Below are 25,778 nucleotides of genomic sequence, written 5' to 3'. Positions count from 1 at the left end.
TGATGGTACAAGCGTGAATGATCAAGTACGACATCATTGATCTGACCGAGACAAGAAGGCACGACTCTCACCATGCCGTTTTCGACACTGGAGAAGAATTGTTCCTCGGAACATGCAATAAAAGAGGTGTCGGAGGTGTCAGTGTCCTTGTCAACACAAACTTGACCATGAGCATTGATTCATTCGAATGCCTAACAACCCGAATCGGACATTTACATTTAAATAGATGTGGCTCACTGCCGGCAGTTTCTATCTTCATTGTCTATGCACCAACATCTCATTATGATGAAAGAGAAATCGAGAAATTCTACATGGAGCTGGAGAAGTTCTATAAAGAAGATCACACCTTCTACAAGATCATTGTGGGTAATTTTAATGCCAAGATAGGACCGAGAAGATCAGCTGAAGAACTTCACATCGGGACCCATGGCCTAGAATGGAATGAACAGGGTGAGAGACTGTCTGAGTTCATCATGTTGACCAAGACCATCCATGGTAACTCACAGTTCCAGAAGGCAGAATCTAAACGTTGGACATGGGAGTCTCCCGGTGGACGATTCCACAATGAAATAGACCACATCATATTCAATCGATGGTTTTGCCTGACTGATGTTGCTGTTGTCCCAAAATTCCAAATGGGATCGGACCACCGTCTCCTTCATGCAAAATTCTACTTCACAGAGCGGGGAGAAAGGGCTGCAAAGTTTAAAAAGAGAACTCCCAGAACGACCACCAACTGGGAGCTCTTTGGCACTATTGCTGCAACATGAGAAGATGCCATTGTTGACAACATTGACGAGGAATACGATCGACTGGTTCAGCACCTCCATGAATGTGTGAGGAATGCCAAGAGAGAGATAGCCACAAAAAAACGCCTGTCTTCGAAAACTCTTGAGCTAATTCGCCAACGTGGTTTGGCGCATGCCTCAGGCAACCGCAAGCTAACGTCCGAGCTCGCAAAGCAGTGCAGAGATGCGATCAAGGAAGACCTCAAAGAGAGAAGAGCAGAAGTGATGGTAGATGTGGCAGAAGCCAGGAAAAGTATTCGTAACGCCCGCCTGTCCTTCGCTAACTACAAGACCAAGATGACTGCCCTCCGACGTCCTGATGGATCCATCACATCCTCCAGAACGGCAATGGAGAAGATTATCCATGACTTCTACTCAAATCTCTTCGATAGCCATGTCCACTTGCCGACATACCAAATTCCACAGGATGGATATGTCGTTCCCAACGTTCTCCCTTCCGAAATCTGACACGCCATTTCGTCGGTAAAGAAACATACAGCACCTGGCCCAGACAAGGTCAGACCTGAACACCTGAAGAACCTGCCGTCAGTACTCATCAATACACTGGCTCGGCTCTTCACTCGCTACCTGTCTGAATGCAAGGTTCCGTCCCAATGGAAAACCAGCAGGACCGTACTACTGTTCAAGGAGGGAGACATCCATGACATTGGCAGCTATCGCCCGATCTGCCTATTGTCTGTCATCTACAAGTTGTTCACTCGAGTCATCCTAAATAGGATTGGCAGAACACTAGATGAAGGACAACCATACGAGCAAGCCGGGTTCTGAAAAGGATTCAGCACCATCGACCAAATCCACAGGATAACCAAGCTCATTGAGGTTTCTCGGGAGTTCAAGATGCCGCTCTGTTTAACGTTCATTGATGTAAAGAAGGCCTTTGATTCTGTTGAGACAGAAGCGGTCTTTGAAGCCCTAGCCAATCAGGGCATCCAAGCCCAATACATCAAGATCCTCCGTGAGCTGTATTGCGGATTCACTACCAGGATTTCACCATTCTACAAAGAAGCAATCATTGATGTCAAGAGAGGGGTTCGGCAGGGTGATACCATTTCACCAAAACTCTTCAATGCCACCCTCGAGAGCATTATGCGATGACTGGAATGGGAAAGAATGGGAGTGAAGATAGATGGTCGGCAACTACACCACCTCTGCTTTGCTGATGACATTGTTTTAATAACATCAAACATCAGCCAAGTGGCACAAATGCTGGCCGACTTTGACCGTGAGTGTGGAAAGGTAGGACTACAGCTGAATCTTACGAAGACAATGTTTATGAGAAACAGCTTCGTTCCTGATGCCCCATTCGCTCAATGGAACGACCATCTCCAAATGCAACAGCTATGTGTACCTAGGTCGAGAAGTCAACATGACAAATGACCTGGCACCCAAGCTGCGCAGGAGGAAGAGAACAGCTTGGAATGCCTTCAAGAACGTCGAAGAAATAGCTAAGAGGATGAAGAACCTCCGGCTCCGGGCACATCTCTTTGATTCCACTGTTCTTCCTGCATTAACATATGCCTCAGAGACCTGGGCCCTACGCAAACAGGATGAGAACGCTATTCAGGTCTCCCAAAGAAGAATAGAAAGAGCTATGCTTGGAATATCACGTTTCACTCAAATGAGAGAAAGAATCCGGAGTTCCGACATCTGTCAACGATCAAGAATCAGGGACGCTGTCTCATTTGCCAAGGCGTCAAAAATCAGATGGGCTGGTCACGTAATGAGATTTAAAGATGACCGCTGGACTAGAGCTGTTACTGACTGGATTCCACGGGATGTCAAAAGACCGCGTGGCCGCCCACCTACCAGATGGTCAGATTTCTTCATCAAGATCATGAACGATTGGTTTGAGGCTCTTCATGTTCCCAGACCGAACAGATGCCATTGGGCTACACTAGCACCTCGACAGGGACAAATGGAGACGTTACTGGCGCCTGCTCGAGCAAATCGATGACTAATGGGAAGTTAAGTGATTAAGTGATTTCTGTGATCAGAAATAACAGTTAGGAACTGGAGTGATAGCACAGCAGGTAGGGCATTTGCCTTGCACGCGGCCAACCCGGGTTCCAGCATCCAACCCGGATTCCAGCATCCCATATGATCCCCTGGGCACCACCAGGGGTAATTCCTGAGTGCATGAGCCAGGAGTTACCCATGTGCATCGCCGGGTGTGACCCAAAAAGCCAAAACAACAACAACAACAACAACAGAAATAACAGTTCAGGGGCCGTGAGGAGCAGGCCCAGTGTAAGCTACATTCTGGGTGGGTAGTGAGATAGGAGGGAGAGGCGGGCCCTCTCGTTTCTTTCTTTGCTTTGGGGCCACACCCAGCAGTGCTCAGGGCTCACTCCTAGTTTCTGCACTCGGGAATCGCTCCTGACAGGCCCAGGGGACCGTACCTGGTGCCGGCCATGTGCAGAGAAAGCATCTACCTACTGTCCACTCAGGGACTCTCTGTAGAGGTGGGTCATTGGGCACGACCACAGTGTCCTGGCCAGGACTGCAGTGCAGGCAACACTGTGTGGCCATGGTGACGTCCCCCAGAAGCGTGAATGGGGGGAGGTGCTAGGAGCTGCCTTTGCCAATGTTCCCTTCCTTCCAGGTGAAGGAGCTGTATGCCAAGGCCGACAAGCTGTCACGCTCGCACCCCTCAGAGGCTGCCCAAATCCAGCAGATGAAGGAGCAGCTGGCGACCAGCTGGCAACATGTGCGGGCACTGGCCACCCACAGATATGCACAGCTGCAGGCGTCCTACTGGTGCGAATCCCTGCAGGGCACTCCGGGCAGCCAGAAAGGGGGCTTAGTGGATCAGTGGGGACCCAGGTTGTGCTCACCCATCTGGGAATGCTCCCCAGCAGTGGGTGTCCACACCTGTACTGGGTCCCCACTCCTGTACTGGGTCCCCACACCTGTATTGGGTCCCCACACCTGTGCTGGGTCCTTATACCTACAGCAGCTCCTCACACCTACATTAGGCCCTCACACATGTATCAGGCTGTACTGTGTCCTCACACCTGTACTAGATCCGTACACCTGTATGGGGTCCCCACACCTGTACTGTTTCCCCACACCTGGACCGGGTTCCCACACTTGTACTGGGTCCCTACCCCTGGACTGGGTCCTCATACCTAAAGCAGGTCCTCACACCTACAGCAGGCCCTCACACGTGTGGCAGGCCGTCACACCTGTACTGACTCCTCACACCTGTACCAGGTCCCCACACCTGTACCGGTTCCTCACACCTGTACAGGATACCATCAGCACCCCTGGCTGACCCTTCCTTCAACCCATCCCTCCTGCCTCCCAGGTACCAGCGCTTCCTGTCTGACTTCGAGGAGCTCTCGGGCTGGTTGGGAGAGAAGAGGGACCTGATCAATGCGGATGAGCTGCCCACGAACGTGGCCGGTGGGGAAGCCCTGCTGGACAGGCACCAGCAGCACAAGGTTGGGGTTGGAGTGGGAGCTGGGAGATGGGGCATAGGGGGCCAGGGGGCCAGGAAGTGGGGGGTTAAGGGGGTGGGGTATGAGGGCGGGGGCCAGGGTGTGGGAAACCAGAGATGGAGTGTGGAAAGGGGCCCAGGAGAACAGGGAGTAGGGGTAGGGGTCTGGGGTGTAGGGGGCAGGGGCAGGAGCCTGGGTTGTGGAGGATCTGGGGGCTGGGGTGTGGGGGGCTAGAGGATGGGGTGCGGGGGCCCTGGGGACGGGGCATGGGGAAGGGCGACATCTCAGTTCCTGCTGCCTCTCACCTGTTGTATCTGTGGCCACAGCATGAACTTGACACTTACGAGGACCGATTTCAATCTGCCGATGAGACTGCCCAGTCCCTGCTGGATGCCAATCATGAAGCATCTGAGGAAGTTCAGGAAAAGGTGGGGACAGCTGATGTGTGCATCTGTGAGTGTGTGAGTGTGTGTGAGTGTGTGTATGAGTAAGCGAGAGTGTGTGTGAGTATGTGTGAATGTGAGTTTGTGAGTGTGAGTGTGTGTGAGTGTGAGTATGTGTAGTGTGTGTGAGTGTGTGTGTATGAGTGTGTGTGTGTGTGTGTGTGTATGTAAGGAGGGAAGCTGTGCTCATGGAGGTGCTCACTGTGCCGCTGTCACCATTGTGTCTGCGTCCCACTGTCACCACAGCGTGGCCTAAGCTCCTGCGGATGTGGCTCTGTCCACAGGATGCGTGTCCCCATGCCCAGTTCCTGCCCATGGAGGCATGGGCATCCTGAAGTGGCCCCACTGTGCCCTTTTCTTGGGTGTGCAGGGAGACCAGGGGCCCGTCAGCCGAGCATACCCTGACACCCCTCTCCCTCGCGCAGAGGGCCATTCTGGCCAGCAGCTGGGTGGAGCTGCGGGCGCTGTGGAAACGACGGCAGCAGCAGTACGAGCAGTGCCTGGACCTGCACCTCTTCTACCGCGACAGTGAGCAGGTGGACAGCTGGATGAGCAGGCAGGAGGTACGGAGGCCGCGGGGACGCCAGGGTGCCCCTGTTACAGGGTGGTCTGGGGTCAGATCAGCCTCTTCCGAGGGTCTTAAATTCTCCCAAGCACTCACGTCTCTGTCAGTGATCAGGTCACTGAGGGGCCAGGAGGTGAGGTCGGGGTCATCAAGGCTTCCCTCGCAGCTCTGGTGTCTGTGCCGGGGGAATGCATGTGGACAGACGGATAGTGGAGGGGACAAGGGTCGGGGGCGTTGGACCCTGTGGCTGGTCTCTGCCCACTGCCTGGAGGTGGGTTTCTACCCGCCAGGCTCCCTGCTTCATGTGCAGTGGAACTCCCTGGATCCCTGTCCAGCAGAGCCCAGCAGGATGTGTCTGAGTGCCCTCTGCCCACAGGCTTTCCTGGACAACGAGGAGCTGGGAAACTCCGTGGGTAGTGTGGAGGCTCTCCGGCAGAAGCACGCGGACTTCGAGAAGGCTTTCTCTGCGCAGGAGAAGAAGATCACGGTGAGAGGCCTGCCCTGGAGGGCGTTGCACACTCTGTAGGATGTGTGGATCAGAAGCCACCCTGTAAACAGCCCCATCCCACCCCTTCCACCAGCCTCCCCATCTCACCGAGCCTCAGGGAGGCTCACCAGCATCCAGGCGGCTGAGGCTTCTGCAGTGAACAGAGAATGTTGGTCCAAGTCCCACATGGAATCTCCCCGAGGGTCAGCGGCCACCACTCTGCCGGGCTCCTCTCCCTCTGTCTGCCCTCGGGTCTCCTGCGGAGCCTGCTTCTCCAGGCTGCCTGTCCCCCTGCGTCCTTACCCCGATGTGTGCTCCGAGGGCTTCCCTGGCACAGAGTGGCTGTGTCCCTCACGGTTTTGTCCACACTCTTTCTCTGTAAACTGTATCGAGTCTTACTATTTACTGAGTGTGTGGCCATTTAGTTCAGATACTTTTTCAGCTCTGATAATGCTGAGGGACAGTCCCCTTTGGTGCCGACCCCTCCTGCAGCTGGTGGGAGAGGCCAGGGGTGCACCTGAGGTATGAGGGACAGGCAGATGAACACCAGGCCTGGGTAGAATGGTAATAGCAGGCTTCCACCTGGGGTATTGAGCACGAACATTCTCTAGCAAAGCCACGATTCACTGGCCGTTGCTCATGGTGGGAAGAGGCTGTCCAGTGGTTTATAGCAGACATGGGAGTCGTGACCCGGGTCAGCTGACCTCGCACTGTCCTCCACTCCCTGGCTCCCTTTGGAATGCTCTTCTTTGTTTTGCAGACCGTGGATGAGACGGCAAACAAGCTGATTGATAATGGCCATTATGACTCAGAGAAGATCGCTGCCATCCGGGACGGGGTATGTCACTGGCCCTTCTGGGAGTCCCAAGGCCTGTTTTCAGGGTGGGTGGGCAGCCTTGTGTCCATGACCCATCTGCAATGAGACTCTGCTTGTTTCATAGCTGTTGGCTCGACGTGATGCCCTGCGGGACAGGGCGGCCACTCGGCGTGATAAGCTGGAAGCGTCGCTGCTTCTGCAGAAGTTCTACCAGGACTCAGATGACCTAAAGAATTGGATCAACAAGAAGATAAAGTTGGCAGATGATGAAGACTACAAGGTAGAGAGCATCGCCCAGTCCTGAATGCGGCTTGGTGGGTCAGATTTGGTGGAGCTGACTGCTCTGGGGGTGGGGGGGGTGAGGCTGAACTCATAGGCCAACATGCCTGCTCAGATCTGAGAGCTGCTTTCTGGGCTCTCTGCCCCCCCACTTCTCACCAGCCCTCGCATGGTGCTGAGCACAATTCCCCAATCTGCTCACCCTGGCAGGGCTGTAACTAGTCTCACAGAACACCCAGATGTGACAGTGTGAGGATAAAAGCAGCGGCTGCAGGCTACAGTTGTAGCTCATTGATCTAGGACTTGGGAACTCAAGTGCCCGCAGTGATCTTGTGCAGGTGCTGAGTGCAGGGTCGGAGGAGGCGAGTGCCAGCAGTGATCCTTTAAAGGTGCTGAGTGGTCGGAACAGGCGAGTGCCCGCAGTGATCTAACTGTAAAGATACTGAGTGCAGGGTTGGAGCAGGCATTCTGTGCTCAGGATCTGGGAGAGAGTCTCGCTCTTCTGTCCACTCTGGGCCTCTGGAAACTTGTCACCAAGCCATAGTGTGGTGTAAAGCATTTACAGTTGTGGTTTGAAATGGACAGCTACAGAAACACACAGACACAGAAACACACATGGACACAGATACACAGAAACTGACACCAACACAGACATAAATACAACCAGAGGCAGACACACAGATTCGGACACACACAGATATACACATACACAGGCCCACACAACAGTACACAGAGACACAGTCAGACAGACAGACAGACAGACAGACACACACACAATGGCCAGGGAGAGGAGATGCCAGAGAGGCCCTCCCCCTACCCCCAGCAGCCCTGGACTGAGACTCAGTGCCCTATGGAAGGGACTTCCATGTGTCCTCTGCTGGAAGCACAGTGGGGAAGGGCTAGGGTAGGACGTGTTCCTCTCAGGGGAGAGCCTGTGTGCTTAAGGGGGCCCGTGTGCCCGGAGAGCAGGTGTGCCTGTGTGCCGTGGATTTTTGCCTCCTCAGTGGGTTGTGCTTACTGCGAGGAGTCTGTGCATGTGGGGTGGGGGTGGGCAGAGCCGTGTCCCCCGTCTGGCTCTGTCTGGCTACAGGTGACCTTCCAGGCTGCTCCCAGGACATGTGGGTCCATGTCCCACCCTTCCTGCCGGCTCGAGCTCTTTGTCTCTAGCTGTTCCCCTCCTGTTTCCCGCCTGCTCGCAGGAGATGCAGAACTTGAAGAGCCGCGTTCAGAAGCAGCAGGTGTTTGAGGAGGAGCTGGCCGACAACGAGAACCTTCTCCACAGCTTAACGCAGACTGGCGAGGAGATGATTGAGAAGGGTCACTACGCCTCCCCCGAGGTGACCATACGTATGGCGGAGGTCTTGGAGCTCTGGAAGGCGCTGCTGGAGGCCACAGCACAGAGAGGTCAGCCCAGAGGTGGCCGCGCTGGAGGTGCAGGGCTGTGGGTGGCAGCAGGGACGTCCACTCTGCAGGCGTCCCTGGAGACACTACCAGCGTGGGTTGGGACAGACAGGGCAGCACGGTGGTAGCAGGACTTCTGCCCACCACACTATGTACTGCAGGAAACTCAGAGCTCGCAGGAGTGGCACAAACATTTGTGTCATGCCACAGCTAGAGAATGTGTGGAAATATGGAGAATGCTGGCGTTTTTTTTTTGTTTGTTTGTTTTTTGAGTCACACCCAGCGATGTACAGGCGTTACTCCTGACTCTGCGCTCAGGAATCACTCCTGGTGGTACTCAGGGAGTATGAGATGCTGGGAATAGAACCTGGGTCAGCGGCATTCAAGACAAATGCCCTCCCTGCCGTGCTATCACTTCAGTCCCATTCTGGTGTCTTTTGAAAGAAAAAAAACCACGAGGCCGGTTTGTATTGAGGACAGGCAGGAGCCAAGCTCTGAGAAAGACATTTCTAAAGGGCTGCTTCCAGGTTTAAAGCTGAGCCAAGCCCAGGTCTTCAACACTTGCAGAGAGCAGTGTCTGGAGTATCTTTGGTAAAGATAAGCAATGGCAAGCAGACATCCCTGAGAGGATGGCCACGGAACTCTACTGAGGTGCCTCACCTGTAGGACTCATCCTTGATCTCCATCGCGAGAGCCAGATGCCATCTGCTTTGTACAAATCCAAAGGGTGGGGCGGAGCTGGATAGATAGCACAGTGGGGAGGGTGTTTGCCTTGCACACGGTGGACCGGATTCGATTCCCAGCATCCCATAGGGTTCCCCGAGCACCGCCAGGAGTGATTCCTGAGTGCAGAGCCAGGAGTAACGCCTGTGCATCGCCGGGTGTGACACAAACAGAAAAAAAAATCCAAGGGGTTTTCCTGGTCGTGAGAGGCCACCGTGTGTCCTCTCATGCTGGAGGGCTCATGTGGCATCTGCTCCCAGGGACCCAGCTGCACGAGGCCAACAAGCAACTGCAGTTTGAGAACAACGAGGAGGACCTTCGGCGCTGGCTGGAGGAGGTGGAGTGGCAGGCGGCTTCCGACGACTACGGGAAAGGCCTGTCCGATGTGCAGAACTTGCTGCGGAGGCACGGCCTGCTGGAGACAGCCCTGGCCACCCGCCAGGTGTGTGGGCGCCGGGAACCAGTAGGGGCGCCACTGGCAGAGACCCCAGCAGCTGGTCCTCACTGCTCCCCACACAGCTCAGGGCCTCGGCAGAGGGCCCCTCCCTCCCACCCTGCTCCCCTGGCTCGGTTGGGGTCCTAGCCTTCCCCACCGGGCAGAGGTCTCCGGGCCCCCAGCTCCCCTGCCTCTGGGGGTGACGGGCCGGCTCTCTGCCTCCCCCAGGACCAGATGGACACCCTCACAGACCTGGCGGCACACTTTGAGGAGACGGGTCACCCTGACGCTGCGGACTTCCAAGCTCGGCAGCAGGCCCTGGCATCTCGATTTGAGGCTCTGAAAGGGCCCCTGGCCGCCCGGAAGAAGAGGCTGATGGATCTGCTACGCTTGCATCAGATCTGCAGAGATGCCGAGGACGAGGAGGCCTGGATCCAGGAGACCGAGCCCTCCGTGGCCTCCAGCCACCTGGGTGAGGCCAGTCGCCCCCACGCCTGCTGCCAGCCCACCAGGCGCAGGTCTTGGAGCCTGAGAAACTGCCACGCCCCAGGGAGGGGGGTCTCAGAACAACTCACAACCCTTCAGGAGGAGGCTCAGACCTTCTCAGGTGGAAAATCCAGCTGTTGGCCCAGCAGAAGCTGGGCGGTGAGTGTAGGGCCCCTGGGTCTTCAAGGGCCTTGACCCAGAGGTCTGGATGATTGTCTGGGGGGCCCAAGGCTGTGTCCAGCTGGTCAGCACCCCTCTTCTAACACAGCAGACTGAACTCGGGCAACTGTCCTTTACCAGGGTAGGGCCTGGGATCTGTGTAAGAAAACACAGAGTTGGGCTATGCCCCCCGTGGATGTATGGGTCCTGGGCCCCACTGTGTGCACATCGAGGGCATGAGTCTCAGAGGTGCCAAGGGGAGGCTGGGAGCTCCTAGGTGGGAGAAGTTCCATGTCCCCTGGAAGGCACCAAGTGCTGTGGCATTGGGAGGACCCTAACCAGAGAGAGGTTTAGAGGAGGAGAGGTGTGATGGAGACCAGGGCGTGGGCACTGCAGTGTCCGGATGTGGGACTGTGGCCCCGGGATCTTCGCTGGGTGTGTGTTGGAGAGCCATCATGTGCTGTTCTTAGTTCCACCAAGACCCCTGGGAGGCAGCAGAAAAGCCACTAGTGTGCATGGTGGAGCGAGGGCTGACCGGGGATCTAACTGCTTTCTGAAGGCGACAGACGGAGCAGGAACCCCAAGGGCCCAGGGAGGTCCCTCAGCCCTGACTTCTCATCTCTGCAGGCAAGGACCTAATTGCCTCCAAGAACCTTCTCAACAGGCACCAGGTCATCCAAGCCAACATCGACAGCCATGTGCCACGCATCCAGGCTATAACGGAGCGGGGCAACAGGATGGTGGAGGAAGGTATGTGTGATGTAGGGCGGGCATCCATCGAGGCCGGTAGCTCAAGATGGCCTCTGCTTTCTTCTGCTGGCCAGTCATTGAAGTTCTGGGCCTGCCTTAGGAAAACTTTGGCTTGGGAGCTTCCTATGGACCCTGGGAACCACAGCAGACCCAGGTCTCCCCTCCCTGCAGGCACTGGATACTGCAGGCTAGAGCTCAGAATGTCAGGAGCTCTGCTCCTCTGCTTGTCAGAAAACTGCTTGGGCTCACTTAGCCGGTGGGTTGGCGTTTGGGGCTGGAGAGAAAGCACCATCACCCGAACCCTTCCTGAGCAGCATGGACCTCCTGCTTCCGGGCCCTCCTGCAGACCTTCCATGCCTGGGTCTGTGCTGTACCAGCCCCATCCCGAACCCGAGTCCACATGACTTCCACAGAATTGCTGGCTTGGGACAGCCAGTGTCAGGCCTAGTGTCAACTCACTGTCTCCGTCATGCCTCCACAGGACACTTTGCTGCAGAAGATGTGGCCTCCCGGGTCCAGAGTTTGAGCGAGAATATGGAGTCTCTTCAGGCCCGAGCGGGGCGGCGTCAGAAGGACCTGGAGGCCAATGTCCAGTTCCAACAGTACCTGGCTGACCTGCACGAGGCTGAGGCATGGCTCCGGGAGAAGGAGCCCATTGTCGACAACACCAACTATGGGGCAGACGAGGAGGCGGCCGGGGTGAGGCTGGCAGGACGGTGTCGGGGCCCGGGTCCTGGGAGATCGACTTTTCCAAGATGATGACCTCTGGCCTTTGTCTAGTGGGACACCCCCAGAGTTGACAAGAGACTTCCCATTTTCCTAATGCCACAGACATCCATAGATTTCTTGGAGATGATCTGGATTTTATTATTATTTTTTAAATTTTATTATTATTATTATAGCGATAGCTCAGCAGGTAAGGTGTTTGCCTTGCAAGCAGCCAACCCGGGTTCAATTTTTCTGTCCCTCTCAGAGACCCCGACAAGCTACTGAGAGTATCCAGCCTGCATGGCAGAGCCTAGCAAGCTTCCTGTGGCGTATTCAATGTGCCAAAAAACAGTAACAACAAGTCTCACGAGATATTACTGTTGCCCGCTCGAGCAAATTGATGAACAACAGGACAGAGTGCTATTATTATTGTTATTAATATTATTTGGCCTTTTGGGTCATACCCGGCAATGCACAGGGGTTACTCCTGGATCTGCACTCAGAAATTACTCCTGGCGGTGCTCAGGGGACCATATGGGATGCTGGAAATTGAACCCGGGCCAGCCATTTGCAAGCCGTACCCACTGTACAATCACTCCAGCCCTGATCTGGATTTTAAAGGGCTTGGCCAGAGCTCCATGCCTCTTTGCTCACCCCAAATTCCCGGAGTGGTCCTCACATCTCCCAGCCCTGACTTTAAGGGAGGAGCTTTTCTTCTTCAACAGAATCCAGAAGGAGAGTCAGCGAAGCCACCCCAACCCCGAGCTCACACTCCCTTGCATCTCCCTTCGTTGTAGTTTTATCCTTGTACCTCCTTGTCCGTGGTCCTGCACAGCCCTCAGAAATAGTTGACGGGGACGTCTGTGCTAAGTTCTGTGCTGCAGAGCATGTCACTGGCAGCATCCTCTCAGCTCTCATGTGCACCAGAACCATCGCGCAATTTGCACTTCATCTTGATTGAGGAAACTATATACAGATTGCTATTCTTATTTTAACTTCTATTCTTCTGATCCTTACAAAAGGAGGCGTAAAGAAGCCTTTTAAAAAATGAAAGAGAAGGATGGAGCTATAGTACAATGGGTAGTAGTTTGCCTTGCACGTGGCCAACCCGGGTTCGATCTCCAGCATCCCATATGGTCCCCTGAGCACCGCCAGGAGTAATTCCTTAGTGCAGAGCCAGGAGTAACCCCTGAGCATTGCCGGGTGTGACCCCAAAAGCAAAATAACAATAATAATAATAATGAAAGAGAAAAATAAAATAAATAGAAGGTGGGGGCATGAGATAGTCCAGGGGTTAAGCCACATTTCTTGCATATTGCTGACCTCTGTTCAAGCACTGTATGGTCCCCGAGTACTGCTGGGAACAACCATTGAGCATGCGGGCTGGGAGTGGTCCCTGAGCACTGCCAGGTGTGACCCAAACCACCTTCTCCCAAAAACAAGTGTTTCAGACCAGGGACTAAGGTGACTGGCCTAACCCCAAAGGCAGCGGAAAATTCAGGTGTACGTCGTGTTGTGCCTGATCTGCTTCTCCACCCACAACCAGGCTCTTCTGAAGAAACATGAGGCCTTTCTCGTGGACCTCACAGCCTTTGGAAAAAGCATCCAGGCTCTTCGGGAACAGGCAGACGCCTGTCAGGTAAGGGGACAGAGACGTTCATCTATGAAGGAAGGGAGCTGCTTCTTTTCTTTTTCTTTCCTTTTTTTTAAATTTGCTTTTTAGATCACGCCCACCAATGCTCAGGGATTGCTCCTGGCTCTGCACTCAGGAATTAATCCTGGCAGTGCTCTGGGGAACATAAGGGATGCCGGGGATTGAACCTGGGTTGGCTGTGTGCAAGGCAAATGCCCTCCCCACTGTCCTATCGCTCTGGTCCCAAGGGAGCAGTTTTATTTATCTATTGATTGATTTGCTCGAGCGGGCCCAGTAACGTCTCCATTGGAGACTTTGTTGTTACTGTGTTTGGCATATCGAATACTCTCGGTAGCTTGCCGGGTTCTCCGAGAGGGGCAGTGGAATCGAACTCGGGTCGGCCATGTTGGCCGCTTGTAAGGCGAAGGCCCTACCGCTGTGCTATCACTCTTGATTGATTGATTGATTGATTTTAATTTAATTTTTATGAGTGAAACACCATGAGGAACAGTTGTAGACATACAACTTTTGTGCTTGGGCTTTAGCTATACAATGACCAAGTACCCATCCCTCCACCAGTGCCCATTCTCCACCACCAATAATCCCAGTAGCCCTCCCTCCCCACCCCATCCCCCCACCCCAGCCCTCCTCTGTGGCAGGGCATTCCAAGGGAACAGTTTTATGTCTGGTTCTCTCTCACACAACCCCAGGCGCAGCCTCAGCGGTAGCCAAGTGACTTCTGTGACCTGGTGTCAGGAGCACAGCCTCTTCTCTCTGCGTTACTCACTCCTGCGTGTGTTTCTGCGCGGGGTGGAGGCTCCATGTTCCTTCCTCCTGTACATCCTCGCTTGGGCCTTCCCTCCTGGTCCTTCCTCAGGACTTCTTCTCATTCCTTTGTTGCTTAAACTAACACTTTCTAAATTTTAGACACAGATAAGTAAACCACAGAAGAATAACCATGACCCTGGATTTTATGAAACCTGCAGTGGGTCAGGGGTCAGAGGTCTTTCCAAATGTCACTAGACTGAAGGACAGGAGAGGAAGGAGTGGCTGTCCCTGGGAGCAGGGACAGGACAGGGTCCTTAGGGCCTCCGGAGCCACTTCACTGGAATCATGCCTTTAAAAGAGGCACATGTGTTTGCTTAGTGACATGTACGTGTGCTGATCACACACATACATGCGTGGAGTTTGGGTGACTCACCTGTGCCGTGGGACACACTAAAGGTGGGGAAGTTGTGTGTGCACAGGCTGTCCTGTGCTTGCTTGCGTGTTTGTGCACATGTGACACGACGAAATGTCACATGTTTCCTGTGCTTGGGTCAGAAGGTTTGCTGAGGAGTATCCAGAGTCTAGACGTGATGTGAAGGGGTCGGGGCACGATGTGGAGAGGGAGGGTGGGAGGTGGCTGCTTTGCCAGTGATGACCACTAGCACGTTCTGCTTCTCTAGCGGACCCTCCCCTCCCCTCTCCAGGCTCCTCCTTGCCTGCCTGGCAGAACTGGCACCCTGGTGATGGCTGTGTTCTCTCCCCCTTGTTCAGCAGCAGCAGACTGCTCCAGTGGAGGGGGCTGCCCCCGAGGAGAGGGTCGTGGCTCTGTACGACTTCCAGGCTCGCAGTCCCCGAGAGGTGACCATGAAGAAGGATGACGTCCTGACCCTGCTCAGCTCCATCAACAAGGTGACACCTGCCACTGGTGCCCTGGGTGCCATCCTTCCTCCTGAGCCACTGCCAGGCAGAGAGCAGCCTCTTTGCTGCAGGAAGGAAATAGCATGTTTTGTTCCAACAAGACCCGGGATCTTGATAGCAAACCCTGATGGCATCTGCTGTCGACAGGAAATGCGGCCTGTTTCACAGGACCTACCTGTCCCTCTCTGTGCCTCTGCTCCCAGGGGTGGGAGGCCGGTGCGGCAGCAGCCTGACAAACGGACTGCCTCTGTGATTCTGTGAGGTCGTGGGGGACGGGGCAACAGGCTATGGTGTCAAATCCGGTTTTCTTCCCCCTTGTATTTGGGCCACGCTGGGTGATACTCGGGGGTTATTTCTGGCTCTTGCACTCAGAAATCACTTCTGGTGATGCTCAGGGGACTCTAACGGGTACTGGGGATTGAAGAGGGTCAGCCGCATGCGAGGCAAGCACCTTGCCTGCTGTACCATTGCTCTGATGCCCTCAAATCCAGTTTTCTAGTTCAAGTAATTTTCATATCTAATATTTTCAAATATTAGATTTGGGGCTGGAGCGATATGGGGCTGGAGCGATAGCACAGCGGGTAGGGCATTTGCTTTGCATGTGGCTGACCCAGGCAACCCGGGTTCGATTCCTCCACCACTCTTGGAGGGCCCGGCAAGCTACCCAGAGTATTTTGCCCAAACGGCAAAGCTTGGCAAGCTACCCATGATGTATTTGATATGCCAAACACAAGTCTCATAATGGAGACATTACTGGGCCCGCTCGAGCAGCTCGATGAACAACGGGAGGACAGTGCTACAAAATTTTCAAAGGGCTGGAGTGATAGCACAGCGGGTAGGGCTTTGCCTTGCACGTGGCTTTCCCGGGTTTGCTTCCTTCGTTCCTCTCGGAGAACCGGAAAGCTACTGAGAGTATCCCGCCCGCACGGCAGAGCCTGGCAAGCTCCCCGTGGCGTATTTCATATGCCAAAACCAATAACAGCTAGTCTCCAGATGGAGACGTTACTGGTACCCACTTGAGCAAACCGGTGAACAATGGGAGGACAGTGCTACAGTGCAATATTTTCAGAACTCATAAGGAAGAAGAGAGTTTGGGATGGCTCCTTAGAGGCAGGGGCACGTGGGAAGGCAATGACGATGAGGTCACAGCTCCTGTCTCCCTCTGGGCCTGGAGCCGCTGCCCCACAGACCTCTGAGGAAACTGATTCCAAGACCCTAAATACTGTGCAGTGGACACAGCTGGCCGAGAATCAGGCACTCTCTGGGGCTGCATGCATTTGACGGCTCTGGGTGAGGTGGATGGGGAGCCTGGGTCTCATGTGGTCCCCGAGGCTCTGTGGTTCCTGGTGGTTTGTGTTCTACCACGAAGGGGCCAGCGGCAAGAACCAGAGCCCAGGAACGGCTGCCCTGCCTGGCAGCTCTCCCTGGCCACTTTGAGTCCTGGCACTCAGGACCCTGAGGGCTACACATGGCTGCTGGGCAATCGGCTTGGCGCTGCCCAGAGCCTGGCACCAGCAGTGCTGTCTCCCCAGGACTGGTGGAAGGTGGAGGCCGAGGACCACCAGGGCTTTGTGCCCGCGGTGTACGTCCGGAAGCTGGCCCACGATGAGCTCCCCGGCCTACCCCCGCGGCGACGCGAAGACGTTGGCAGCATCGCTCAGCGCCAGGAGCAGATAGAGGACCAGTGAGTTCAGCGCTAAGGGCTGGGCTGAGGCCAATGACCCTGTCTGTCCCTCAGACAGCTTGGGGTCCAGCAGCCACTTGACAGCTTCTCTGTCAGCCGTGTAGCTCTAAGCACAGCCGGCTTCCTCTCGTGGGAAAGCCCCTTTGCAGAGCAGAGTGGGGACAGTTTGGGTGGCACACGAATGGGTCATCACTGTTCACTGCCCCTGGGCCTGCTCTCTCCTCACACCCCAGTCCCTTGTGCTGGGCCCCCTCTCTCCTGCCCTGCCTTTCTCTGCCTCTGGCTCTCTCCTCCTCTGGGCTCCTGCACCCTCTGCTTCTCCACCAGGTACCGCTCCCTCCTGCACCGGGCCGAGGACCGCAGACGTCGACTCCTGCAACGCTATAAGGAGTTTCTGCTGGCCTACGAGGCTGGGGACATGCTGGACTGGATCCGTGAGAAAAGGGCAGAACACAGTGGGGTGGAGCTGGACGATGTCTGGGAGCTACAGAAGAAGTTTGACGAGTTCCAGATGGTAAGCCAAGACTCCTCTCAACTCTCCTCCAGCGTCTCGGGGTGCCACTGTTTCCTCTCAGTCCAACTCACCTCCTGAGCTAGTCCTTCCATCTCAGATGTGCTAAATATTCTCCCCCAGGCTTTGGAGAGTGCCACAGTTCAGGTCTCCCTCTGGGCACTGTAGGTGGAAGGAAAAGGCAGAGGGAAGCAGTCACTTCAGCTTTCAGCTCCATCCCACCACTTAGTTCCCTCTCCTCAGTCCCTAGGGAGGCTGGTCTCCCAAGTTCTCTTGCACCCAGTGGCCCTGAGATACTGGTGAGCAGCGGCTGTGGTTGGACTCTGAGCACAGTCTATATGGGCAGAAGTGGAGGGGAAGGGGAGAGAGAGGACCAACCTGACTGTGCCGCTCAACAATCTCTGAGTTGCTACTGAGCAAGACCCTCTGTTCTTCTTCCCACCCACACCCTCCATCCTCCTAATTCCTAATTCAGCAGTTGTAACCCATTTCTTCCCATCCTCTTAGCAGTGATTGTAACCCCCTTCCTTCCCATCCTCTTAGCTGTGGTTGTAAACTCCTTCCTTCCCATCTTCATTAGCAGTGATTGTAAGCTGCTTTCTCATCTTAGCAGTGGTTGCAAACTCCTTTCTTCCCATCTTAGTTAGCAGTGGTTGTAAACTGCTTTCTCATCTTAGTTAGCAGTGATCGTAAACTCCTTCCTTCCTGTCTCTGTTAGCAGCAATTTTAAACTCTTTCCTTCTTTTCTTTTCCCATGATGTGTTTCCCAGGGGTGTCATGGTGATGGTTACATCATCAGTGTAGACACAGCTGATAAAAATGTGTAGATGTAGTTTAGGAGAAAAAAGGGAAAGGAAGAAACAGTATGAATGAATGTCAAGATGTCATAATCTGACATAATGAATCAAAGTCCTAAAAGAGCTCCTAAAATGATTTCTTATCACTGTCCTTATTTTGGGAAGATGACCACCGAGTCCAGGACATTGCACAGAAGGCAGAGGGACTGTGTTGTGGAGAGAATTCAGAACAGCTCAGACATAGGACCCTCAGTGGGGTGATTAGGAGAGATGCTTAACAAATCTAGGGATCGTTTTGTGCCATACTCCGGGTAATTCACCCCCTTCCCCCAACTGACTCAATATCGGTTGGGTTTGGAGAAGCTTCAAGGCACTTGAAACTGTCCCTTGGAGCCGGCAGAAATAAGGTTACACCCAGTTTTAATATTTGGCCAAGCGGGGGTGAGGTGAGTGGGAAGTATGTCAAGGGTGACCCTCCTCTCATGAAACTTTCCACCCAGGATCTGAAAACCAATGAGCCTCGACTGAAGGACATCAACCAGGTGGCAGATGATCTTCTGTATGAGGAACTTCTAACTCCACAAGGAGCTCAAATCCAGCAGGTAGCCAAGGCTGCTCCTATCCCCATTCCCGGCGTGGGGGGGAACCTGTGGGGGTGCTTAAAGGTATCTGAGTGGACCTTCCCAGCTTCACTAGAACAGGCAGGAGGTGTCAGCCACACTGACCTGGCATAGAGAAGGTCAAAGACAAGGGTCCAAACAGTTCAGCCACATGCACAATTGGAAAGACCTGAAATCCTTAAAATACTGCCCCTTCTCTCCCCAGACCATAAATCCAGGCTCCACTAGGGCCTGTACAGAAAATGCAATGGAGGAGCAGGGACAGTGGTGAGGGGTGCTCCCTGACAGAAGAGGACAGGCCGGAGATGCAAGGGTGTTCTGGGCTTGACTCAGATCTGGCCCCAGAAATGGAATGAACATTGGCAACTTTTGGTCCAGTTCTCTGGGGTATCTGGGTTATTGGAAGGCTGACCTGATGTCACAGAGGGAGGCATGTACCCTCGATCAACTCATCATCCACACGGAGCTGTGCTCTGAGAGGTGACCCACATTCTGCAATCCAGAGGTGGTAAGGGGCCACTTCTGCTGGAGAAGCATTATGGTTGCCACCTGCTAAGCACACCCCTTCATCGCAGAGTCAGTGCACGGTAGTCTCAGCCATGTAGATGGGTTGTATTCCTGGTTTAGTTTGGAAGAAAAGCAGTGTCTTCATAACACTGTCTCAAGCTCAAGCTAGCCCAGAAATAAAAAAGGATGTGATTCTGAAGGCGATGCATGAGAACTATCCGACTATCTTTCATCCAGCCTTCGGACACATTGAGTTATCTGTGCTAGCTCCCTGGCCTCAATCTCACTCTTGCTTCTCTCTCCTCTGCAGGAGCTGAATTCACGCTGGGGCTCCCTGCAGAGGCTCGCTGAGGAACAGCGCCAGCTGCTGGGCAGTGCTCATGCTGTCCAGATGTTTCACAGGTAAGAATTCTAGCCTATTTGAAGGAAGAGATAGAAGAGAAAGGGCTAATAGATCTATACAGGGCTTTACATCCCCAAAAGAAAATATACACATTTTTCCCAGTGCACATGGAACATTTCCCAAAAGGGAATATATCCCGGAGATGCAAAAAAGTATAGTAGAAATGACATCTGCACTTATATGTTCATTGCAGCACTGTTTACAATAGCCAGAATTTGGAAAAAACCCGAGTGCCTGAGAACAGATGACTGGTTAAAGAAACTCTGGTACATCTACACAACGGAATACTATGCAGTGGTTAGAAAAGATGAAGCCATGAAATTTGCATATAGGTGGACCAACATGGAGAGTATCATGCCAAGTGAAATGTGTCAGAAAGAGAGGGACAGACATAGAAAGATTGCACTCATTTGTGGAATATAAAGTAACAGAATGGGAGACTAAAACCCAAGAACAGTAAAGATAAGTACCAGGAGGATTACCCCACAACTTAGAAGCTGGCCTCACATGCTGGGGAAAAGGCAGCTCAGATAGAGAAGGGACCACCAAGTAAAGGGTGCTAGGAGGGCCCACTTGGCATGGGAGATGTGGACTGAAAGTAGACTATAGACTGAACACGATGGCCACTTAATACCTCTATTGCAAACCACAACACCCAAAAGGAGAGATCACATTGACTCTAACCATTGACTCAATATGTTTTTACGTTTGATTTTCAAACTTGTATTTATCCTAAGAAACACACCCAGGTAAGCAAGCAAGTAAACAGAAAAGGGAAAGTTGAGATGCAGATGGCAGGTCATGTGTATATGTATACAAGCATCATAAAAGAATGCTTGTATGAAAAGCTGTGCAGATAATTGTTGGCATGTAGATATGCAGCTAGAAGACAAGTTTGAAAGTTCCAACATTCAGCAGTCTTGGCCTGGACAACTTAGCATTCTTAGCATTCAGTTTCTCTCATTAAAAATGGGAATGGTACAGCAGGTAGGGCATTTCCCTTGCATGCAGCCAATCTGGGTTTAATCCCTGACACCCCAAATGGGCCCCTGAACCTTGCCAGGAGTGATTCATGAGCACTGCTGGGTGTGGCCCCAAACTTCCTCCCCACCACACCAAAAAAAAACGGGACTGGTATTGCCTCAAGATGTTTAAGAATTGGGGGGCTGGAGCGATAACACAGCGGGGAGGGCGTTTGTCTTGCATGCAGCAGACCCGGGTCCAGTTCCCAGCATCCCATATGGTCACCCAAGCACTGCCAGGAGTAATTCCTGAGTACAGAGTCAAGAGTGACCCCTGAGTATCAACTGGCTGTGACCCCAAAAGAAAAAAAAGATGTTTAAGGATTAGCTGGACCTGAGGTATGGTGCTGAGGAGGATGGGGACAATAATAATGATATCTATTATGTATTAAAAAAATACTGTATGGGCTTTCTCCCACACGTGGGTTTGGTGGCCATGAGCTTCTTCCCTACCCCGGCCTGCAGCTGCTGCCACAGATGCATGAAGGAGGGAACAGGGCTACTCTGCCCATGCTACTTTCCCCATGCCCAGTCTTACTCTCTTAGTCTAGAGCCCAACCACCAAGTTGCGGGTAGCAAATTCACCTAGATCAGATAGCGCAATCAACATATGTAAAACCCTTCCTTTCCTTCTAGGCAAGTTCTTCTAGGACTAAGACCTCATCCTGCTAGAGGATCCACTTAAGGGCAGGATTTCATCTAGGAACATATTTCTTTCCTTAGACCATAAACAATCATCTTAGATTTACTTCTTTTTTTTTTCAGAATACCTACTAAGATTTTTTAAATTTATTTATTGAATCACTGTGGGAAAAATTACAAAGCTTTCAGGTTTAGGTCTCGGTCGTGCAAACATCAAACACATTTCCCTTTACCAATACTTATTTTTCACCACGAAGAACCCCAATAAGCCCCCACCCCCCCAACCCTCCCAATGCCTGCGAGGCAGATGAATTCTAGTTAACACTCTATCTACTTTGACTAGATTCACTGTTTTGACAAAAGATGCACCATTATTATTTAGAGTTTACACCCCCCAAATCAGACATGCTGAAAAGGCATTGTGAAATGATTTGCTTTCTACAGCTGGGTTCAAGAATTAAATGATGTCGCGCGGATGCAATAGTGTAGGTGCCGTTTTGGATTTCTGCTATTTTACTTATTAACCCTGGAAGTATTTCTGCTGAGAGTCAGATAATTAAGAGATTGGTTTCTGTGCTCTGGAGCCATGGCCGTGCCGGAGAGTCGCTCGTGGGGGGCAACCGGTGACCTCGGTAGGGTGTGAAGGACGAGCCGGGAACCCCCCCCTTCCCATGAAGTTTTAGTCGCCCCACCATGACCAGCTCATACCTGGCTTTCCACAAAGCTCCCAAGCGGCTGCTATCTTTCTTTCCAGAGGGAAGAGAGCGAAAGGGACCAACACCCTTTTTCCTCTGGCAGGCATGGTGGCGTGGATTAACGCATAGTCCGTTCACTTTTCTGCTGCAAGCTGCTGGGCTCTGTGTTAAGTCCTTGTGCTTCTGGAGCCATGGCCGTGCCGGAGAGCCACTCATGGGGCTTAGATTTACTTCTTAATAATCTTTCAAGTAATTTTGTATGGACACAGATATATTAAGCTTATAAGGTCGCTCTCCTGGGGACATCTCACTATAGATACCAGACTACAGTGGTCAGGCCAGATTAGTCCTTCCTAACTCTAGCAGGGTCCTTGTCCAGTCACTTCTCTTTGGGTCGTGACAGAATTTGTCCATGACCATGCTCTTAACTTATTATAATTTTTATGACACTTGGCCTGTCCTGTTTTGATGCCAGGGTATCTTACTGCTTGCCCCAGTTCCATCCAGTTCCTTCATCGGGACCCTGGTTTGGGGTGGTAGGAACCAAGGGCAACTGAGTCTTAAAGTCGAGTAAATATGACAGATGCCCAGGAGTAAGTATTGTTCAGAGTCAATTAACTCCCAAGTTACAAAAGCATAGCATTAACTGTCTTCCTGTGTCTAAACAAAAGGGCATTGTTCTAAAGTAAATATGCAAAGGACATAAGGGAAAGAGAAAAGCACTATTTAACCTACAAATACAAAATCCAGAGTCCTTAGAAGGATCTGACCTTACAGGTCACAGGGTCTGATTTGGGGATATAGGTGATTAACAGATAGGGGAAGCAGAGCACAGAGAAGTTAAAGATAAATGCAGAGGAATGGGAGTGCCTTGGGAGCACTGAGATGGGTGTAACCCAACAAATCTAAGCTCCCTGTGGCCAGGGAGAAAGGACAGAGGAGAAAGGACAAACCAATGTCACCCTACAAACTGTGATGATGATGATGGTCCAATGATGTTGATGGTGTTGGCAGAGTGGGCGTGACGATGATGGTGACGATGCTATGTCTGACCATGACAGCAGTGGTCTTGGGGCAGGTGAAGATGATGGTGATGAGGGTGGTGATGGTGGTGGGGTCGCGTCCATGACAGCAGTGGTCGTGGAACTGACATGTTGCGGTGGCCATGTGGTAATGCCCTGAGGATCCCAGCTTGCCTGACTCAGGTCCACATTTTCACTCCTGCCCTCTTGCTTCTGTGGACAGAGAAGCAGATGACACAAAGGAGCAGATAGAGAAGAAGTGCCAGGCCCTGAGTGTGGCCGACCCTGGATCGGATCTGTTCAGTGTGCAAGCCCTTCAGCGGCAGCACGAAGCCTTCGAGCGAGACTTGCTTCCCCTGGGAGAGAAGGTGACACATGTGCCACTGTGTGTTTGTCCTCACACTGAACTCTTCTTTGCTTTTGTGTCCCAGCCCCTGCTCTTTATCTTACTCCACACTTTTTTTTTAAGAGAAAGGCTTTTAATTGCTGTTTGTTTGTTTGTTTTTGGGTCACACTCAGCAGTGCTCAGGGCTTACTCCTGGCTCTGTGCTCAGGGATCATGCCTGGTGGTGCTTGGGGACCATGTGGCGTGCCAGGGATCAAACTTGGGTTGGCTGTGTGCAGGGCAAGTGCCCTCCATGCTGTGCCATCATTCTGGTCCTGCACTTTTTCTTAACTCCTGTCCGTCAGGTAAGCTCATGTCCCAGGGTCACTCGTGTGGAGGAAAACCGTTAACATGGAAACCAGCTTCCCAGCGTACAAGTGCAGAAGTGGTGGGATGCCACCAATCCCAGGTGGAGAAGGTGTGACTCTCCCATGTGGCAGGCCAAATTCTGAGCCTGGGACAGCACTTCCTTAGCTAGGAAGCGAGACCTGAATCTTAACTTCCAATCAGAGTGAACCAGGGGCCTGGAGCAAAGCACAGCAGATAGGATGCTTGCCTTGCACACCACCAGGATTACCTTACCAGGGAGTGATCCCTGAGTGCAGAGCTGGGAGTAACCCCTGAGCATTGCTAGGTGTGGCCCCCAAACAAAAAAACAATGTACAACAGGTAGGGCGTTTGCCTTGCACGCAGCTGACCCGGGTTCTATTCCCAGCATCCCATATGGTCCCCTGAACACTGCATGGAGTAATTCCTGAGTGCATGAGCCAGGAGTAATCCCTGTGTGAGCCTCCCCACACAAACAAAAAGTAAAGACAAAAACACAGAAACAGACAGAGACTTTGCCTGATGCTCTGTGGGCTAGAGATGAGCTGTGGTGTATTTGGGTTTATCTAGCACAGCAAAGAGAAGCACAAAGGTTTTCTTTCTTTTTTTTTTTAATTTTTTGTTTTATTAGTGAAACACCGTGAGGTACAGTTGTAGACTTACAAGTTGTTGTGCTTGGGTTTCAGTTATACAATGATCGAGTGCCCATCCCACCACTAGTGCCCATTCTCCACCCCCACCAATCCCACTATCCCTCCCACCCCCCAACCCCCATCCCACCCTGCCTCTATGGCAGGGCACTGCCTTTTGTTCTGTCTCTCCTTTTGGGTGCTGTGGTTTGCAGAAGAGGCATTGGGTGGCAATCATGTTCGGTCTATAGTCTACTTTCGGCATGCATCTCCCATCCTGGGAGGATCTTCCCAGCACCCACAAAGGTTTTCTTTACCAGAAAAACTTTCACATTGAAAATCACAGATTCTTCTTTGCTGCTGGTGGTGGCAGTCTAGTCACTTAACCAGGCGGCCTGCAGCCTCCTTTCCTCGGAAGGAAGTGCAGGGATGCTGAACCGCTTCAAGGTGACCCATTTGTAGCCAAAGTTCGCCATTGCTTTATAATGCAGCAAGAGTTCTGGGGTTCCCCTGACTAGCTGAATAGCATCGGGCTCTGGACTCCTTAGCTAGAAGCCAGATGTGGCTCCAGGTTAATTCCCAAGCTCCTGCACCTCCTCAGGTGACCATCCTTGGGGAGACAGCAGAGCGGCTGATTGAGTCCCACCCAGATGCCGTCGAGGACCTGCAGAGACAGCGGGTAGAGCTGAATGAGGCCTGGGATGACCTGCTGGGGAGGACGGAAGATCGCAAGGAGAGCCTGAGTGAGGCCCAGAAGTTCTTCCTGTTCCTCAGCAAGGCCAGGTGAGGATCTAGGTGAGGCAGGGTATGACTTCCCTACCTGAGCATCTTCTGGCAGTGGCACGGGCACAGATGGCTGGGTTGGAGTCCACCTTTGTCCAGCCCCTCCCTCTGTCACATACTGTATAAAACATGGAACTCTGAAGGACTGGGAAGTATGTCCAGGTATTGGGCATCACCTTGGGAGTTGGGGGACTTGGGGTTTCCATTTGTCAGGGAAACCAAGAATATATGTGCCCTCAGAAGATCTCAGTATAGCTGCAAACCTACGTCCTGATAAGTGGCGGGACTCACCCAAACACAGGCAGGGCAGCAGGGCTTGGCTGTGTCAAGGAAACGAGAGGGCAGGAAGGAAACGGGAAAGTTAGGATCAAGTCTCAAGGATCTTGAGGCACTCACTAAAGAGCCTGCTCCTGTCACAGGGTATGCTCTTAATCTTGAAACTGTTCCCGTTCTGGGTCAGTGCACCATCAGCCTGTGAGGGGGAGATCCACCTGTTGAGGGTCTATCCAGAAAGTAGGCACCAAAGGACGCAGGAGTTGGTAGGTGACTGCACCTACTCTCTCACTCTTGACTTATAGGTAGTTTTCAATGTTTCAATGCAAGGCAGTTCTTGTGAGGGAAAGAGTGAGGATAGACAAGAACCAAGGACTAGGAAGGAGGGAGGAAAGGAGGGAGGGAGAGAGAGAGACAGAGGCAGAGGCAGAGACAGACAGAGGAGAGACAAGAGAGGGAGAGCGGGAGAGAGATGGAAGGAGACGGAGAGAGGGAGAAAAAGGAGGTAGAGAGTGAGTGAGAGAGGGAGGGAAGGAGGAAAAGAGGGAGAGAGAGACAGAGAGAGAGGGAGGAGAGAGGGATAGAGAGGTAGGGAGAGAGGGAAAGGGAGGAAGAGGAGGGAGAGAGAATGATTGTGTGAGCCTGGGGGAAGTTTC

The 25,778-nt window shown here is 52.8% G+C and overlaps 1 protein-coding gene across 1 annotated transcript in view; it reads left to right on the top strand.

Annotated features, from left to right (window-relative positions):
- The window catches only part of SPTA1 (spectrin alpha, erythrocytic 1), a 48,099-nt gene that overhangs the window by 5,480 nt on the left and 16,841 nt on the right, over positions 1 to 25,778 (top strand). Inside the window, exons 7-26 of the mRNA XM_056109560.1 lie at positions 3,412 to 3,566; positions 4,117 to 4,252; positions 4,576 to 4,677; positions 5,118 to 5,255; positions 5,634 to 5,744; positions 6,505 to 6,582; positions 6,686 to 6,841; positions 8,040 to 8,244; positions 9,225 to 9,406; positions 9,629 to 9,872; positions 10,673 to 10,795; positions 11,277 to 11,494; positions 13,050 to 13,142; positions 14,676 to 14,813; positions 16,355 to 16,506; positions 16,834 to 17,020; positions 18,315 to 18,416; positions 19,252 to 19,343; positions 22,949 to 23,093; positions 24,668 to 24,849. Coding sequence (XP_055965535.1) covers positions 3,412 to 3,566; positions 4,117 to 4,252; positions 4,576 to 4,677; positions 5,118 to 5,255; positions 5,634 to 5,744; positions 6,505 to 6,582; positions 6,686 to 6,841; positions 8,040 to 8,244; positions 9,225 to 9,406; positions 9,629 to 9,872; positions 10,673 to 10,795; positions 11,277 to 11,494; positions 13,050 to 13,142; positions 14,676 to 14,813; positions 16,355 to 16,506; positions 16,834 to 17,020; positions 18,315 to 18,416; positions 19,252 to 19,343; positions 22,949 to 23,093; positions 24,668 to 24,849 — 2,939 coding nt within the window. The remainder of the gene's footprint in view (positions 1 to 3,411; positions 3,567 to 4,116; positions 4,253 to 4,575; positions 4,678 to 5,117; positions 5,256 to 5,633; positions 5,745 to 6,504; positions 6,583 to 6,685; positions 6,842 to 8,039; positions 8,245 to 9,224; positions 9,407 to 9,628; positions 9,873 to 10,672; positions 10,796 to 11,276; positions 11,495 to 13,049; positions 13,143 to 14,675; positions 14,814 to 16,354; positions 16,507 to 16,833; positions 17,021 to 18,314; positions 18,417 to 19,251; positions 19,344 to 22,948; positions 23,094 to 24,667; positions 24,850 to 25,778) is intronic.

The sequence above is a fragment of the Sorex fumeus genome, unplaced genomic scaffold (assembly GCF_029834395.1).
Source record: "Sorex fumeus unplaced genomic scaffold, SorFum_2.1 ptg000316l, whole genome shotgun sequence".
NCBI classification, from domain to species: Eukaryota; Metazoa; Chordata; class Mammalia; order Eulipotyphla; family Soricidae; genus Sorex; species Sorex fumeus.
Note: the sequence above shows the minus strand (reverse complement) of the source record. Positions and strands in the feature narration are given on the sequence as shown.